Raw genomic sequence first — 19787 nt, 5'->3', positions numbered from 1 at the left:
GTCTAAGGGGTCCTTTCTTCTCTGCCATAACAGACCCTGAGTCAGAATTAGAAAGGTTGCAGTGTGGACACCTATCTGCTTATTTCTTCCACCTCCCTGACCCTAATGGTTTATTCTGAATACTTGGGCTTTTCCTACCCACAGATATATTGAGATGGACATGGAAAATACCTATGAGCCTTCAGGTAGCACTGGCTCATTTTCCATGATGTCATAATCATGGGGTATTGCCTTAGCCTCATCATGTTGGATTTTGCTACCTATGGCCACCCCATTAGGAAGGGCAGCTGAGGTCCCCAAGCTCACTGACCAAGTGCATTTCCTCACAGATGGTGAGCTTGCCAAATATATTGTCAAGCCAAAATCAAGACTGCACTATGCTCACTTCAGCAGCACATATACTAAATATCTCTGCCCCTGCAACCTTTCTTCCTAATCAGTTCTTCCCTTCATGGAAAACAGAGAAATAGAACATAGTGCATTTTCAGGTTCAGGTTTAGGATTTCTTCCATCTTCTGATATTTGGTGTAAATGTCATGCTAGATTGAAAGACAACATTACCATAAACCGAGCATGCTCACTGAGACACACAGCCTGATCCTCGTACAAGGCAAGGGGTCCACCTACAAAGTGTTGGAGGAGGCCAGTGGCCCTTGCTGGTGCTTGTGTTTTAGGTGGTTAAGGAAGATGGACAGCCCTGTATCTTCACAGATGCTTAGAATTTAGGGACTGGGCAGATCTCACCCATTGTCATTTAAAGATAACCCAAGAGTGAGAGAGGTGAAGTGACACCATTCATGGATGACCCTAGTCTCTGGGCTCCCCATTAGCTGTGTTCCCCATGTCACAGAACATACATTGGTTATATCCAGGGGAGAAGAGGTGGTGGTGGTCTTTTCTAGCATCTCAGTGTTCATTGGCGAGCAAAATCAAAGGGAGGCCAGCTGAGCCCTGTAGCATGAGCCTGCAGTGTCTGTCATGGGTGACCTTGGGGCAGTAACTTCATCCCCTGCACCTCTACTTTCTTACCTCTAAAATGGGAGCAGAGTAAGTCCAAAGTAGTAGGACTTACTTTGAGTATTGAATGAGATGGTGCAGGGCACATAGTAAGTACTCAAGCATATGTTGCTGCTATTATTAATAATGCCATCGGCCACAATCCTGTGACTGAACAATGTGAGGAGGGAGCTCAGGACACTAGTCAGGCTCCAATGGTCTTCTCTCCGCCACCTGCCACTGGCATAGAAACAGCTCCCTGGATAACTTGTCCTATGTCACAGCTGTGTTTGGGTGCAGGGGTGAGGACCTCACTTGTGTAGTTTGGAGCTAAAAGCTGTCCCCTCCCTGCATAGCTGGTTTTTTTTCTCCGTGCGTCAGGACCTGCCACCTGAAACACAACACTAATCTTTTCAAATAATGTCTTGATAAGACTCTCTCCTTGGGTAGCAGGGTCCAACCTGTGTTTTGAAAGCAGTGTTCCAGATGCTGGGCTGGCGAAAGAAAGAGCCCTCTGTCCAGTAAGCCCGTCTGCCCAAGGTGACTCATTCCTGTGTCACATGTTTCTAAACTCTCCTTGCCATCCCCAGAGTTTTCCTAATCCCGCCTGGCCAGTTCCTCCACAAATTCCTCTGCAGCTTTGCCTGACATCAACTGAAGTGAGTGTCACTGGAGTCTGTGAGCAGGAGCAAATGTGAACTGTCACCTCCTTAAGAGAAACCATGGCCTCTCTGAGGGCTGGCCTCCCAGTGTGATGGTGGATGCTATGGCTGCTTTCGGCCACAGCACTTACAGATATTGTCACAGGGGCCAGGCTCATGGTCTCCTGGTCCTCCCAGCCCCCCTTCTGCCCCTACAACCTTTCTTCCTAATCCATTCCTACCCTGCAACCAGCATCTTCACCTGGCTATCAAAACTCTCTTGCATTTAAAAATACTGATAAAATCATACGATGTCACAGTTTCTGCTATTCAGTTAAAATCCTGCCATGTTTGCAGATAAAACTTCATGTTAGAACCTGTACCAGCAGGCCCCGGGTTCCATGTGACCAATTTACACATATGTTCGTGTCCACACGGCTGCTCTATAGGTGTCCCCTATGGACTGAGTGCTGAGATGCGGGCTTCTCCCCTTCTAGGGACCACCCATCACTTTCTGAGTTCCTGACTCTGTCCCTCATGACTCCAAAGCATGGTAGGAGAGGAAGGGGGTGTCCTGGCTGGCCTGCAAACTCCCACATCCTTTCTGCCTCTCTCCTGCCTGACCCCTGCCCCCCTGCCTGAATTAGTTCTTTACCCTCATGCCTTTCCTCTGCTAAATCCAGGGCATCCTTCATCCAGAGGGCCCGCTGCAGCCTCCCCAAGTCTCCCTGACCCCAGGACCTTACCTTCACCCACTATGTAGAGAGCCTGGCTTAGGGGGCCCGAAAACAGACGAGTATAGCTCTTGATTTTCCCAGTGGAGTGGGTAAGAGCCTGCAAGCAAACACTGGCTACCACAGAGGCCGGTGCTGGGCATGGTCCACTCTGCTGGGGTGACCGCACCAGAGCTGTGTCTACAGAGGAGACGGCCTCCAGGCTGATACGTGGGAGAGGATGGATGGTGTCCCATGCTGAAGGCACAGCCCAGGTCCCCATCCCGTGCATGAGCGAGTGTCTCCACAGAGGCTGGGGTGGGCTCCCTGCTCTGTGGGCCAGGGGAGATGGGGGCCCAGCACCTCTCAACAGCATTTCCCATTGACACACCTGTGAATAGGTTTCGTGATGGCTCCACCGTTATGTGTACTCACGAGATGAATGGCCTCGCCTCTCTGGACATTCGTTTTGCTGGAAATTCTTTACTGTCTTTCTAACAGCTGAGTTATCAGCACTGCAACCCTTGTCCTTCACGGGATGCAGGCCTGGGTTCCCACTCTACATGGTGGGAGCGATCAGCCTTTCATAAGGCTTTCCTTCCGTTGTATGTGGTTTTCCCCTCCTTTTTTTGAAGTCCATAATCCAGGGATTCCCCTCTTTGGAATTATTTAAACAGGAATGGGGTGCTGGCAGGAGCCTCTTAAAAGGATTCCTGCCCCAGAAGGAGGCTTTCTGGGTGGCCTGTGGCAGGCAAGGTCCAGCTTTGAAACTCAAGCTAGAGGAGCCTTTGGCTTCAGGCCACAAGCCTCCATCTGAACTGTACATTGTCTCCCTGGAGTCACTGGGTGTGGCAGCTGTCCCAGAGCTGTGCTGTCCCCACACAGGTGCTCCAGGGAAGGATTTCCTGTGTTTCTGATGAGCTTCAGAGCCTGCCAAGGCCACATGTTTCTGGAAGGTTTTCACAGAGCCCAGCTTTCCAAGCACAGCCAGGGGGGCCGGCAGTCTGAACACCTGGGCCTACGCAGATTGGCAGCCAGGGGTCTGGATGTTCTTGCCCCTCAGGAGACCTTGCTCATAAAGGGGGAATTGGAGGCAATGGAAATTCCCAGGAGGCAACGGATGTGGCCTCTGGAGGAGAGGGATCGAGCTTCGCTGCTAGACCTGCTGAATCTGTTGTTTGGACTCTTCAACACCAGTGTGTCGTGGCAGGCTGTGATCAGAAGGACTGTTGTGTGGTGTGGTACTTAAACACCGTCTTGGGCATAGGGGTTGGACAGATTTGAGTTCGAATGTGGCTGCAGGAGCTTGGGCACATTTCTTAACCTCTCTAAGCCTCAGCTTCCTCTTCTGTAAAACCACATGTTTCCACAGGTTGGACCAAAAGGCTGGAGGCTGGGAGGTGCCTATACTGTGGGCTATTCTGAGGGCCCCATAAGACAACACATGTAAAAGTGCTGGGCCGGGAACTGGTACATGCCCACTAAGTGGTACCCACCCACCTGAGAAATGAAAGAAGTGACCTGGGGTTTTTGGTCTGGGGCCCTCTTAGGGAGCTCATCACCTAGTGCAAGTGAAGCAGAGGCCTCACCTTGCATCACAGCCTTGACTAAAGTTGTGCCTGAGTCAAGATTGCAGAGAGAAGCCAAGAGCATTAGATGCTGTTTTCCAGGGACATGACAGGGTATAGAAAGGAACTAGTCTTCTTGCATTTCTCAAATTATAAGTCAAAACTCAGTGTCTTTCATCGGTGCAACATGGTTGTTTTGCAGACTCTGATTAGGTCCCAAAACACCTTAGTGAAGCTCCCAGAGGAGGAGCAGAAGGGGCGAAGGAACATGCCCCAAGGCTGAGGGAGCAGCCCTTCCACACGCCCTGGAGACTTAGTGATGGTCTCTGCTCCGTCCTGGCTGCAGTTGGACAATATTTGCTTTCTCTTGGTTTTGCTTAAGCAGAGGTCAACATGGAGCCCAGAAACTGGACTTTCGCTCACTTACAGGATATGGGCCCAGGGAGGGAAGTGGCAGGATAATTCATTCATTCAGGGACACTTTGTGACTGGCCAGTGGCACTTCTTGCAAAGAGGTATGCAAAGCGTCCCCGCATTGTTATGCTACTACAGTTCACTGACTGGCTTTGACCCTGAGTGGTTTGTGGTGGTGCCAGCAAAGTCAGTGTGACAGGTCCCAGCTGATCGCGTGGAACCACGAAGACTTCTGGCTTTGGCAGGAAAGCCTCACTCTAACGCTTGGTGTGTGGATTACAAACTCAGCTTTTACATTTGTGCAGGGGAACTCTCAGAGTCTTGCTTCCAAAATTAGTATCTGTAAAGCAGCATGAAGGAATTGCACAGGGAAGACATGCTGATTTTACGCCTTTTCTCTCCTTGCCCCTGCCCCCTGCTCCAGCCCAAATAGCTTGTCCAGGACTCTGTAGGAGCCTTCGGGAAATCCAGGCCAGTCCTGCATGGCCTAAACATTTTGCGGTGTTGCTCATTTCAGAGGCCTGAAGGAAAGTAGTGAGCATGACTGCTTTATCTGTTCCAAATATGTTTCTCCACTGAGAGTCAAGGCTTCTTTGTCTACACACTGAGTGAGAGGGGAACACGGCCCTCACATGCGCAGCGGGGTTTGCCCTGGTCCTGCACAGCAAAAGGGTCACAGCGAAGAACTGGGCTTGTTTTCAGCAAGACTTCATTCATCTGCCTTCTGGGCTAACCCCTCGGTGGCCCAGACTCTGCATGGCCACTGTGACATCTTTTGCATTTCAGTTTTAGGAAGTCATTGTAACTCAGTTTGTGCTGATTGCATAACTCATAAGAGGTTCCTTTTTTATTGGAAATTTGCTACAGGGTTTCCAGAAACCTCTGCTGCTGTAATGTCCGGGCACCTAAGGTCATCCGTTGGCAGGGGCAGCCTCATGGGCGTGCGACTTGTGTAGCCGCAGAGTCTCACGCTCAGATGGGCCCTGAGGATGGGGTTGATGCTGTGACTGCTGTCTTGAAATTCTTAATAGGTTTATCTTTAAAAATGTATCTTGTAAGTCTGGGATGATGGAGTGTGCATGGGGGCCTGTGATCCCACCTGCTGCCACCTCCTGCCTCCCCTGGGTGGGACCTGGACACAAAAAAAGGTTAAGGTTAGGTGCATGCACCCCATGCATCTTGGGACAGGGCTTGGCGACAGCTGTCCCCACGCTGGGATGACAGCTCTACAGCATGTTCAGTGGGTGACTAGATAGGCATGAGCCTCTCCCAACCCCTGATTTAGGTACCTAGTACATCCTGGTGCAGAGGTTGTAATGCCCTTTGGGATCAGCTGTCCTCCTCTGGTTGGGGCGCCTGGTCCCTGGAAAGAAGAAACACCTGTCTAGACTTTCCTGCCTCCAGCTGGGTTCATAGCATATCTGTCCAGCCGCTGGCTGGGCTGGTGGGGAAACCGGGCAGCTGGTATCACTCAGGCCCCCTGTGCCTGTGAGGGGCTCCACTCACCTTGCAATTATCCTCATACTTCAGAGAGAGAAGTGACATGAACAACAATGTGAATGTACTTAACACCACTGAATTCTACACTTAAAATGGTTAAAATCATACATTTTATATATATTTATCTCAATAAAAATATTTATATGGTATTAAAAAAACAAAACAAAAAAAAACAAGAAACATCATGACAGGTGGAAAGAGAGACCATGAAAGAAAGGAGAAAGCTTTCTATTTAGTACCTTTAGTGGCACAGTGTTCCTGCTCTTTGAACAAGGGGTCCCGCATTTTCATTTTGTACCGAGCCCGCCAAATTATGTAGCCAAGCCTACTTGTGGCCACCTGGTAAAACTACCCAGGCTTTACCTTCCAGAGGCCTGCCCTCGAATCCTGAAAGCCATGTGCTGCTGAGCTGACTCTTACCTTTCTTCTTCCCTATGCAGGTCTTCTGTTGGCTGTGTGTCAGGCCCTGGAGAACACAACATCCGCCTTGAGTGGTGAGTCCTGTCCCCTCAGCCCCTTGGTTGGGAATGGCATGTGGAGGGTGGGGAGGGAGCAGACCTTGGCTAGTTTGTGGAGCCCAAGTTCTAAGCTTCCTTCTGGGGCTCCTGCCTGCTGAGCTCATGCCCAGCTGTGCCCTGGAAGCTCTCAGGCCTTCATCCCAGGGGCTAAGATCATGCTCCTGGGAGACCTTAACTGCAGACCTGAGGGAGCTACTTACCTGATCTCTCAGGGCTCACCCCCTCCCATCTCTCTGTTCAGACAGTCAGTGTGGGCAAGGGTGGTGGAAAAGAGAGGCTGCAGGACCCAAGAACTCAGACCTAGCTCATCTAATAATCCATCTAAAGAAGAACCCAAATTCCTGAACCCTTGTCTGCCTCTGCCTGGTGACCTTTGTTTAGCTATTTTCTGGTTTATCTTTTGACATTTATAGCCATATTTTCCTTGTTTCATTTTAAAGACCCTAGATGAACAGATTGAAAAATTTGGGAAATGGAGCAGGCAAACTGCTCACAGTCACAGTGCTACAGAAGCATCCCTGTTAGGCTTGCACCTTGCTTCTAGCCTTTGTCCAGTGCGCTAAACTTTTTATTCAGTTAGCCATGGTGAGGAAACTATTTTGATTCCTGCTTTATAAACTTAAGGTCTGGAATTGTGCGTTTTTCCATGTTGCTAGAAAATCTTAAGTTTTATCCTTTTAAAATGTCATGACGGTCCATTAAAATGGACATGTGGCCCGGCCAGTGTGGCTCAGCGGTTGAGCATCGACCTATGTATGATCCAGGAGATTGAGGTTCGATGCCCAGGTTGCAGGATCGATCCTCAGCCGGAGGCGTGCAGGAGGCAACCCATCAATGATTCTCTCTCATCACTGAGGTTTCTATCTCTCTCTCCCTCTCCCTTCTTCTCTCTGGAATCAATAAAAATATATAAATATTTTTTAAAAATGGACATGTGGAATGGAATTCAGCATTCCCCATTGGATATTTATGTTGCCTTCGGTTTAAGTTACGATGCTACATCATTATGCCTAGAAGCTTTCTCCTTATTCTGGATACTTTCCTTGGGATATATCTCCAGGAGCAAAAATAAATATATTTATGACCCTTGGTACCAATTGCCAAATAGCTTTCCAAGTGAATTTGAGCTGACTTTTACCCCAGCAGTGCATGAGTCTGCCAGTTTCCCCCTTCGTTCCCTTGCTGACACTGGGTATGCTCCCTCTGTTACTGCAGCAGCCCCCTGACCCGTCTGTGTCTCCCTAGTTACTTCAGTGCAGTGTCATTGTATGTGTATGTGTGTGTGTGTAGGGGGGTGTTACATATGTATTCATAAAGTCTCTAACCAACCATACACTGTACTGGTACTTTGCTCTTCTCTGCCAGACCTTTCCCTCCAAACACCCTAGAGGTGATGCTGCAGCTCCCGTTGGGTACCACTGCTTCTGCAGCCCCACAGTCTCCCCTTGGAGCTGTTGTCCTTGATGCACTTGAACCCTTAAGGTGTCCAAGCCACTTGATGGTCCATGATGACGCAGGAGAAAATGCCTTTCTTCCTCCGTGTTACACTTTGTTGGAGCTAGGGGTGGAAGGGGGTCCAGGGTCTTGCAGAGTTTCCATAAAACAGTTCTTTCCATTTTAATTATCTCCCATGCCACAAAGGGCTCAAATGTGAACATATGGGGAGGGGAACAGCTTAGTGACTCCCCTATGCTGTTCTCATATTTGTTCTGACCCCCTTCCTAGGATCCATTTACCCACCAGGTGCATCCTTAGCCCCTCCTGGTCTTCATGGTAGGACCTGGTAGGTGAAAGTGTCACTTGCAGGTGACAGGTTGCAATGATGATAAATGCTGATGCTACCATCCATGGGGAGGGGGTACTCCTGGTTATTCTACCCCTCCTTCCAGTCACCATCCATTCACATAGACAAGGAAGGCCTAGGAGTGTTGTACCTAAGCCTGTTCCTTCAGGTGTGTCTCCTGCCAAGGTCCTTTAGGGTTCCCTAATCTCTCCTGGGCAAGACATGGGAAGACCTGCTATCCTTAAATGACTGTCCTTGTTGCAGTAGTGACAGCCTGTTTCATCTTTCCTTTATGGACTTGCTTCTGTGAGAATGTCTCTGATATGAGCAAGTCCCTGAAGTTCACTCTCCTCATTAGGGTATATGTTCTGGAAACCGCAGTTGTACACCTCCCTCTAACAGACTGAGTGCCACCCTGTGGCCCAATATGGTGGGTGAGAGCAGGGGCAGTGCCACAACTTCTAGTGTCCAGGGGACTTTGAGGCCCTGGAGTTGTTGGTGGCCTGTGGATAAGGGAAGTAGGCTGCCCGTCTGGCCTCCCTAATGACCTACGTTTTGATGGGTTACTAAGCTATGGTAATTGTGCCCCAAAAGGTTGATAGACCAGCTCTTTCCATTTTTACTTACTCTCTGTCCTGCCTCATTGGACCTAGGCATGAATTCAGAGAGGGCTGGGCTAAGAGCCAAGTCCAAAGTGTGACAACCATGTCATAGGCACCCCTCCAAAGGCTAGGGCTCTGAGGCTGAATCGGGCCTGTTTGCTTAACTGTCTCTTCCTTTAGGGTGACCCTAGTAGGGGTGGTGGCCTTAACAACCACCACCCCTACTCTGTCCTCACCAGATATGACTGAAATCCTGTGGCAGATGCCGCTTAAATGGGGTCCCACCCCTACCAACCATACTCAGTACCCCAGCACTGGGCGGGGTGTGCATGTGCCCACTTCACTCTTGGTTAATTCAGTAAGTAAAACTATTAGATAATGTTTTCTAAGGACATCTTCATACATAGAAAAGAAATAGTAATGAAACCAATCCCCGTGTCCATCACCCAGCTTCAACAGATAGCATCACTGCCATTTTTCTTTCATCTATTCTCCCACCTTTTTTATTTTTCCCTTTGCTGGGATATTTTAAAGCAAAGCCCACTTGTGGATATTACTTTTATCTAACATAAGGACTTTTAAGACCAAAGCCAGAGTCCATTACACCACAAAAGAAACAATGATTTATTTTTTTTGCTAGATCCTTAAATATAGAGGGTAGATGATGCTGCATTCAATTTTGTGACACTTCATTTAATTTACATTTCCTTTCATGTTTTTATATTTTGCTTTCTACTTATATTACCTTTCAGGTGAACAGTTTCTGTAAAGCATGCTCATTTATATACTGCATGACTGACTTTCACATCTGAGTCCCTCCTAACCCCTTATGCTCTGGATGCCAGTGGGCTCATTTTCTGATTCCCAGAACTATCCATTTAGGTGTAAAGATGGATCATTTTAGGACAGAAGCTACAGGGGCTTCACCCGTGTAAATAGGCAGGTCTCTTCACGCTAAGCGTTGACAGGAATGAGAAACAGCAGTGGGTATAAGAAGGGTTGATCCATCCCTGAATGACGGTGCTAGAGCAGGACTGTAGGCCTGCTCAGGATCAAGCTTAAACTGTGTGATGGAACAGCATGGAGAGAAAATGCAAACTCCATGTACCAGTCAAGGGTGGTCCCTGAGCTTAAAAGAACAGGGGCTGATTTCATGTGGCTTTCTTGTGCTTTTGGCTGGTGGAGGGGAAGTTCCATGTTCTTATTACTTGAGAGTTAACCTTGGGCTTTCTTATTGAGGTTTCATTGGTTTCTTCCGGTCTTCCTCTCTCTTACATCCCCAAATGTGGAGGGTAGATGATGCCAGACATAGGAAACAGACATTATTGTCATCAGTAAATGCTTCTCAGGCATCTGCTTTGGGTGGGACTTGGAGGGATGCATGCCTTAGGCTGGCGGTCGGGAATCCTGGGTGTTGTGCCCAGCTGGTCTCAGTTTTACAAAGTCCCTGGGCAAATTATTCATCTGGCTCCTGTTTGGATCTGAGTTTCCTCATCTCTTAGACTTGAATGAGGGATAGCCTGTAAGATTTTTCACATGGCCAGTCTGATAACTTGGTGGAGAGTACTTGGAAAGCTTCGTTAAGGAGCTTATTAGGCTACCTTCGGGCTGTTAGGAAATACAGTGATGATCCATAGGTAATGCCTGCCATGGACCCAAGGTCAGGAAGTGGCAGTGTGACTGCCATGTGTTTAATTCTCTTGGATCCAGGTGCTGTTTTACATTTTAACATTCTAGTTGCTGAGACTATACAAAGAGGCAGTCCTTCTCTGTCCTTGTCTTCAAGGAGCCCACCATACAGGTGAAAAACAGCATGAGAGCCTTATAATGACCTAAGGCTACACAGGAATGAAATCAGTAGTCTGGGGGTTAGGACAAGAAAATTTTATCTAGTTGGTTGTCAGTTTGTAAAGCATGCAGAGAAATATTAGCTGGAGGCAGGCGAGGGTGACAGCACCTACAGCATAGAACATCTGTCACACCCTCCCAAGGAAGGAGTTATGACCTGTCTTCAAAAAGTACCATTTAATGTCTCTTAAAAGGGACAGAATGCACCCGGTTAGGTTGTTGGGTGGCTCCTTGCTTAACCGTCCTAAATGTTGCACAGCTCAGGCTGCCCATCTGGTTCTCGTGTTTCCATGAGACTCACTCTAATGACTGAGAGGTGTGGTGAGGGCCTCGCTCAGGCACCTGGGAGCCAGGCTCCAGGGTTCCCTCTGCTATCTGCCTGGCATGATCACGGTACTCTGGGTGGCTCTTTAAACCTCTGAACTACTGCTCCTTCCTCTAGCCTATGTCTAATGACACCCACATGGAATCGGGAGTGTTTGAAGGCTTGCTTAATTTAGTGTCAGAGGTGGTGATGAAAGAACATGGAAAATTCACAGTGGTGTCATTTATGGGGAATGTTACCATTAGAAGCTTGCTTGGGGAGATGGTGGTCAGATTTTGATGGTGACTTTAGACTTAACTATGTTGAGAGGGCGAGTTTGGGCTGGAGGTGCACAGAGGTAGGGCAAAGCAGATTATAGGAAAAAGTCTCGGAAGGCGTTACTTATTGAGAAAACAGGTAGAACATGGACCAGCCGGCAAGCCAGGGATCTGTTTATTGCTCATCTTGCCAAACAAAAGCTTCTCAGAATACAAACTGCTTCCCCATTCCATTGTCTGGAGTTTTCCCATGTAGAGCTGCAGTCCTTCTAAAATTAGAAGGCTCGAGTGTTCTGCCCAGGTACATGGCTCACTGTTCCAAATGCATCTTTAGCACAAGAGGCCTGGTGCGTCTTAGTTTGGGGATAAAAGCACATATATCGGTGTGTTGCAGAACTTGGCTCCATGCTTGGAGGAATATGGAGCCTCGGGGGAAAAGGAGGGACTCTCCTTTCCACTCTGGGATGTATCCTTCTCATCCAGTTCCTCACTTTACCTTCCACTTTTTGCAAAGGAAACTGCTGGGTCAGAAGGAAGGTTGCTCAGGATAGTAGACAGGCCAGAGGATATGGAATCAGGGACCACAGTTCTGACTCACTAGCTGGGTGACTTCAGTGCAGCCCTCTTAAATCGCCTTGAACCTTGGTTCTCCCATCAATAAGATTAAGGAGTGGCATTAAGCTAGTACCTTTTCAAACTGAGGGTCATGAAGTCACTTTAGCGGGTCACAGCCAACATTTTCTTGATAAGAATAGCTTAGAATAGAGAATTTTGGAGTGCATTACATGAAGGAAGGACAGGTATTGTTTCATGAGACTCTTGTTTTCGTAATTGATGGATTCATAAATTGACATTATGCATCATTTTTTTAATTTATATGTTCCCATATTGCACCCTTTATAATTTCCAGATTTGATTTCTTTAGTGAAAGAAACACTTGCAGAATGAGTGCCATAAACCCTTCTAGACCTGTACGTTTTCACCCCCAACACACCCCTATTCTCTTACAGATCTTATTCATTTCTAATTTGACAATTCTTTTAATCTACTCACCTTTTTCAAGCAAGTCTTCCCAAACTTATAGTAGAAACAACAGCTCTTTCCTTATACCTAAGCATTTCATTGGTTTACATGATAAGTAATTAAATTACATAAATCCAATAATGAGTGCAACTGACATAAACAGGCTTGGAAACAAACACAAATGTCCTTTTAGTAAATATACAGCCTAACTAGTAAAAACAGAAATGGGCTAGCAAACGAGACTAGCCAACTAACAGCTGTCACATGCTGAGGGTGTAGAAGTCACCTTCCATTACACATTTTGATAAGGGAGTTAGGCTATAACTTTCAAGACAGGAAAGCTAGGAGAGATTCAGAATGAATTGGTAAATCAAACAGGTGCTGAGCCTTTCCACTTGATATCCTGTTAAATAAGTATAGCCCAGCACAATGAAAGGCTCTAGAAACCTAGATGCGCACCTAACCTAATGATAACCAGATTATAGTTGCCATTGGAGGCTGTTTCCCAAGGATTTAACCCTAGGCCAGTACTTCCCAACGTTTTTCAGAATAAAGACCAAATTTGAACATCAATAGTGTGTGAGGTCTCACAGATAGTCATTGTGCTTTTAGTATTAAATTAAATTGATATACAAAACTGCTGTGAGAACCCAGTAACACTTCAAAATAAATTTGTATTTTATTGATCACAGTAGAATCTATATAGTAATACATGAGCTAACATTTAGAAAACTCTCACTTTATGCTGGGTACTGTTCTATATATCCTCATTTCGTTACTACAGCTCTAAGAAGAAGGTACTATTATTAGCCCCATTTTACAGTTGACAAAACTGAAGCACAGAGAAGTTAAGTAACGTGCAGCAGAGCTGGGGTTTGAACCCAGGTAACTGTAGAGATCTAAGCACTTCACCACTGTACTTTTAAAAATACACACACAGAGACATACATATATCTCATTGAGACCACAGATATTGTTTAAGGGCAGATTTACAAACACCTTGCATGAAGTAACACTGATTCTCTTTTCCCCTCCCTCCAGACAGGTTGGGAACTACACTTTCTTGGTTTTAATCCTCCAAACCACTAAAAATTAGACATACGTCTTAAAGAAATGTATAGGCATGCGTGTGCGTGTACATATGTGAACATTCCTGTGTGTACATGTGCCTGCTGTCAGGTGGCTGCACAGGTGCGGTGGGAGGGGGAGGGGGAGAGGGAACCCAAATTTGTTCTTTGGGAGGCCTGAGGAAAGGCTTCTCAGATGAACTGACTTCTGAACTGAGCTGAAGTTAAGCAGGCCGGCTTTGGGGGAGAGGATGTGCATGTAGGGGCGCAGAGGTGAGGCTGGGAGAAAGCAGCTGAGGAAGACTGTGCATGGACTTTGTTTTGAAGTGTATACATTATTATTATTGTAAATGTTTGGCCTAAATCTAGTTACAGATAGGCGCTTCCTTTAAACATCTTTTCATCTATTTCTGTTAAATGGCTGAGTTACTAGGCTTATGAAACACAAAGGATTAAACCTGTAGGGCTCCGAGTCACAAAATCCCTGTAGATAATTGCACAGTCCTCCCACTCTTTCACTTTATTATGTGCAGTGTTCCCTGTTTGCCAGCTGCCTTGGGTGTATATCCAGTGGGGGTGGTTTCTAGGTTAGAAATTCTCACATTACTCTCAGAGCTTATGCTTTACTTGACTTCAGTTTCTCATTAGCAGGTGAGGGAATTATGCCTTTTTTTATCTACTTAAATTTGGCTTGATGGAAAGGTGCCTAAAAATAAAAATCATTAGAATCTAATAACACAGTGGTTACAGTACAGTCCAGAGCCAGATGGACTGGGTTCAAGCCTTAACTGTGCCCCCTGGGGACTGTGACCCTGGGTGAATTACTTAACCACTCCATGCCTCAGTTTCCCCATCTACAAAGTGGAGACAGCAACAGAGCCTACCTCATAGGGTCATTGTGAGGATTAAACGAGATGACATGTAAAATGCTTGAACAGTGTAAGGTGTTTAGTAGATTCTATTTGTTATATAAATATTTTCACTTAGATTTACAAAGAGAGAGAGAAAGCAGTAATATACATGTAAGAAATAGTATGTGAAATACCAAAATGGCCCTGGCAGGTTTACTCAATGGTTAGAGCATCAGCCCACTGGCTGAAGGGTCCTGGATTCGATTCCAGCCAAGGGCACATACCTTGTTTGCAGCCTCCATCCCCAGGCCCAATCAGGACGCGTGTGGGAGGCAACCAATCTATGTGTCTCTCTCACATTGACGTTTCTCTCTCTCTCTCTCTCTCCCTTCCAGTCTCTCTGAAAAGCAATATCCTCAGGTGAGGATTTACAAAAAAAAAAAAAAAAGAAAGAGATACCAACATGGCCTGAGCCAAACTGGTGGCAAGGATATGATTGGAGTTTAAAGATGTAAAGGGCTGTGACAGAGCAGGCCACATAACTCAGGGCTCAAGGGCAGGCATGTCCTTGAAAGAATGGGAAGAGAGAGGAAACCCCACTCTGCCTGTCGGGAAGTGGTGTCTTGAAACGTACAACACCAGTTGATGCCAAAAAATGAAGCTTTTCTTTTAGAATTACTGTACCCAAAGCAGAGCAGACACAGTCTGCCCCTTTGGTGACAGTTATGGGAGACGTGCAATGTTGTGCTCTGTTCTGAGCAAAGAGATATAGGAGGAACACAGAGCAATTGCAGAGAACCACTGTGTGGGAAGGTTGAAGGCCAATCGAGGCCTGGAGAGCAGAAAAGGAAGAGGGAGGTCCTAGCTCCCTATGTCCAGGGCCCAGCACCTGTCACAGGGGCACAGAGTGAAAATGGCTTGAGGAATTCACATCCCTACTTGCTACATGGAAGCCCTTTAACACTGTTGTTTAAAATAAAGTATAGATGGGTTGTTCCTCCTTCATGTAAAGGGTTCAGGGAGAGGTTGATGGTCACACATGGGGACTATTTATAGCGATTTTTATAAGAGTTCACTCCTAATTCCCCTTTTGATTCTAATGAGTTAGGAATCTAAGTGGGAGCACAAGTTAGAAATGTATAAAGATGGGAAGATAATTAGATAGTTAAATGAAGAGTATTCCTAATTGAGAAGCTAGAGCTATTGAGATTAAATGGCTCTTAGGATTAACTATCAGGTGACAACACAGAAGAAAATCCTATTTTTTCTAAAAGATAAAAAAGGAAAAAAAAAAGTTCTATGGGACCCTTGAGAGAGAGGATATTATACTGAAGGGATTGTTGGCCCAATTTGCGTTGACTTACTTATGAGGGCCGACTGCAAAGGGCTGTGCTGGGCATCAGAGATGGACGAGGGACTCTCCCTGGTCTCACAGCCCTTTAAGTGATGGGAATGAGGAATAGAACTGCAGACCTTTAGGACAGAATGCGAACCATTCGAATCTTTAACCAAATGACTGCACACCAGAGTTAGAAGTAAGTCAGCGTCAGGAAGGGCCGGGCCAGGCTGTCGTGTGCCTGAGGACGCTGAAGGAGGCCCCGTGGGGAGTGCATTTTTAATCTGTGCTCCACCACGCTGGAAGGCCACCCCAGCTTGGGAATCAACTTCAGCCATGGCAGGCAGCTTGAAAATGTGTGTTGGGAGGATCCTGAGTGCTTCAGGATCTAGGATCTCTCACCCATGAACCAAGGAAAAGCAACAGGAGCTTTTCTGAAGTAGGGGATGTGTGGCCTGGATCTTAAAGAGCAGGCGGGCGTTCCCTAAGCAGAATGCTCTTCACAGGCTCAGGTGGCATGAGAAAGCACTGGACCGTTGGGCTGCTGGGATTAGACTCAGGAGAGAGGACCCAAAATGTCATTGCCTTAATAGCAATAGTTTAATTCTTACCCACGTGAAGTCCACTGTGGGCCCTGGGAGACTCTCCAAGGAAGCTGATGGTCCAGGTTAAACCTCCATATCAGCAGGTAGGACGTCAGGTCTGGTGCTCACATTTCATTGCCTGAAGCCACTCATAGGGCTGTACCGAACTGCAAGGGGACAGGGAAGACCAAGCCGTCTGTGCGTTCAGTAGAAACATGCGTATGCTGGCACACAAGCCAAATGCGAAACTCTGAGCAGGGCCTCAGTCTACAGTTTTAACTCCGCTGGTGATCCACATTCACACTGTTGTTTGAGGACCACTGGGTAAGACAGGAGTTTTCAACTTTGGCTGTACTTTGGAATTACCTGGGGAGTTTTTAAAACTGATGCTCTGGCCCTTCCCCCAGAGATCCTAATTCGTGGTGCTGCAGTAGAATCCAGGCATGAGCATTTTTTTTTCCCAATCTCCCCGGGGGATTCTAGTATGGGTCCAGGGTAGAAAACCACAGGGGTGGGGGAAAGCTCAAGGGCTGTGGAATTCTGACCCTAAGACTGCCTGAGACCCAGTTTGCATATCTGTCAATAGCAGTGAAGATCAAGCATGTGAAAGCACAAGACTGAACAAATATTGGCTATTATGCACTGGCAGGTGTGGGCTTTTCTATAAACTGGACCTGCGTACACTCTCATGTGACGTTTGTCTCCCTCCCGACAAAGCCAGGAGAGGAAGGAAAGTGCTCCCCGTACCTTTGCATCTGTCTCCTTTTCTAGTCAGTGTGTGGGTAGTCCCTGCTCCCTCCTGTCCCCTTATCTTGGTGATAAAGGGGAGAAAAGGAGAGCGGGGGAAAAACTCCTTCCCTGCCTCTATTTTCCTTTCCCCTTTCCAAAACCCTTAGCCTTTATTCTGCCATTACCTCTCCCAGGCCCCTTTCCCTTTACTGTCCGTTCACCCCGAGACCTGTGCCTTACACCTCTAGTCCCCTACAGACCTTTCTCCAGCCCATTCCCCACAGACACCCTCGTCCCATGCCAGGACACCCAGCGAGCACCCTGGCCCTGGGCGAGGCCGCTTCCTGCTTTCTGATGCGTTGGGCAGCATAGAAAATCCGTATTCCCAGAAAATTCATACCCAAGGCATTGTCCCACAGCGATATTGTTAGGACTTGCAGGTTTAGCTCCAAGAGGTAAAGCATGCCGTAGGTGAGGCCAGCTTCTGTGAGCTGCTCTGGCACTCTCACCCACTTTTTCCGGTTAGATCTTGAGATCTAGCGAACTGATTTGCAAACAACCTCTTCAAATGCTCCATTCTATAACCTGGAAATTGCCTCAGAAGTCAGTTTTCTTTTGTTATAAAAATACCACACTGACTTTCTTTCATTGACAGAGTTAAGGGTTAATGCTGGAATAATTTTTAATTATTTTTTCCTCTCACGTCTAACAATTTTCAAGGCAGAACAATGCAAGAGTACCTCATAAGAAATCAATGCAGTACCACTTATGAAACACAGATTTGTGCATTTGATATAAATTTCTGACTTAATGAAAGGATTGAAAGACTCCCCCACCCCAGACAGCTATGATATAGATCCTTTGAAATGATCCTTATTGGTACTGCTAATATAATATTGGTCCTTGGCAATGCAGGTTTTATATCAAACATCCTACTATAGATCCAAAAGCTGGAGCCCACCACCTTCCTACCCATCAGTCTAAGCCTCCTCTCCACCACTGGTTCTTAATCAGAAGTCAGCAGGGCTGGAATGCAATGTGTCCAAAGGAAAATATGCTCAAGGAGCTCCCTTCCTTGTCAGCCGGGGCCACCAGCGCAGCTTTTCCATATCTTCAGTGCCTCCTGCATAGTAGGTGCAGTTGGTGTTTATCATTGATATGTACATGGTATTAGGTCTAGTCTAGACTTTGGAGGTTTTTTGAATTAAATAGAAATGCTTAGCGATCCTAAAATGAGCCTCCTTAGGTAAGATCTCTGTGGTGTATGTTCTTGCAAATGAAATAGTTGAACATGTATTTGAACTTCTGGTTTAAGTTGCACCCAATGTAATATCTGCCATGTTACCATCAATAACGATAACAACAGCCATCAGTAGCAACATGCTCTCAGCCTAAGACCTCAGCACACTCCTGCCCTGTGAGGCCCTACTGTGTGCAGCCCTGCCTCCCTCTCCAGCTGTAGCTCACACTTCCTTCCTCCTTACTCTCTCTGCTCCAACTCTCTGGCCTCCTTTCTTTTTCTCAGATGTGTCGGACCTTTCTCTGTCTCTAGGCTTTTGCTTTTGCTGTTCCTTCTGCCTGGGATTCTCTTTCCCCAGTTTTCCCCATGACTCACTCATTGGTGTCCTTCAGGTCTCAGTTCTGCTTCCCCTTCTCAGAGTGGCCTTCCTTGAATGGTGACCTCCTATAGCCACTCTCCATCACACCTCTGTTCATTTCCTTCGCAGCGCTCACTGCTGTCTGTAATGATTTCATTTGTTCATTTACTTATCATGTGCCTCCCTTCCCCAGTAGACCTAAGAGCGGGGATCTTGTCTGTCTAGTTCATTCATGTATCCCAGGGCCCAGCACAGAGCTTGACACAGAAGGCACTTGATATTTTGGTGAGTGAGTGAATGAAGGAATGAAGGAATGAATGAATACTAAGCACCCTCCAAGTACTTTACATCACCATTGCATCTTTATAACATTCACTATTGATAATGGGGAATTGAGGCTCAGAGCATTTCAGTGAATTGCCCAAGATCAGAATCAGTAACAAAGAGCCAAGATATGATCTCAGTCTAACTGTCTGCAAAAGCCTGTCCCAGAGTTGGTTCTGAGGTTATGGTTCAATCTTAAGTTTTTGCCTTATTCTGATCTTCATAGATTCATTAGTAGGAAGTATTTTATTCCCATGACTCCAAACTTTTTGTACATGGCCTTGAAATAGGTCATTACCCACAGTTTTGTGCAAAAGAAGTTACAAGGAAGTGTTCTGATAGAAGCCTGTTTTGGAGGGAGTTGTAGATATCTGCTTGAGCATGAGGATTATAAATGATTCTTATTTGAGAATTAATACACATCTTAAAGCCTAGTTTTTAGAAAACAAATAAAATAATTATGGCATCACATGGAAAGCAGGGCCAAGCTCCAGACAGATTAATGATGCCCAGGTAACACCCTTCCCCTAGGGGCAGGAGCTCAGAGGTTCAACCTGTGGGTGTAGTGGCAGCTTTGCTGTGTCACTGAGATCTTTGCAGCAGCCAGACTTCTTACACTTGAACACTGTCAAAGGGTGCTCAGTACACTCTGGTTGGAAAGGAGATTAAGTCACTGTTTTTACAAAGTATATAATTATATACCTGGAAAACACACACAAACCACCTGTTAGAAGTATTAAGAGTATCCAGTAGGGTGCAAGTAAGAAAAAAAAACAATCAGTGGTTTTCCTGTAAACCATCAGTAACCAATTAAAAATATACCAGAGATACCCTCAACCACCGAGCCACACCAGCCAGGCTCAATCTATTTTAGAAAGGAGGTTTGAAAGCATTTGGAAAAGAGACTCCCGGGCAGATTAAGGATGAGAAATGAACACAAGCACTAATGCAGACACTCCCAGGTTGAAGGACTGGCAGTGTTAGAATATTGTTTTGTTGAAGTTCACAAAATGCCTTTAACACTTAAGCTGCCTTCATTATCTTTACCATTACTATTGTTGTTCCTGATATTTTTATCCTCAAAGTACAAATGGGAAAAAATTAAAAAGC

The 19787-nt window shown here is 46.4% G+C and overlaps 1 protein-coding gene across 1 annotated transcript in view; it reads left to right on the top strand.

The window, feature by feature from the left end:
• Positions 1–19787, top strand: part of TGFA (transforming growth factor alpha) — a 90710-nt gene that overhangs the window by 24272 nt on the left and 46651 nt on the right. Inside the window, exon 2 of the mRNA XM_087823750.1 lies at positions 6273–6326. Coding sequence (XP_087679876.1) covers positions 6273–6326 — 54 coding nt within the window. The remainder of the gene's footprint in view (positions 1–6272; positions 6327–19787) is intronic.

The sequence above is a fragment of the Miniopterus natalensis genome, chromosome 13 (assembly GCF_054644295.1).
Source record: "Miniopterus natalensis isolate mMinNat1 chromosome 13, mMinNat1.hap1, whole genome shotgun sequence".
Lineage (NCBI taxonomy): Eukaryota > Metazoa > Chordata > Mammalia > Chiroptera > Miniopteridae > Miniopterus > Miniopterus natalensis.
The sequence above is the reverse complement of the archived record's forward strand: the minus strand, read 5'-3'. Positions and strand labels throughout refer to the sequence as shown.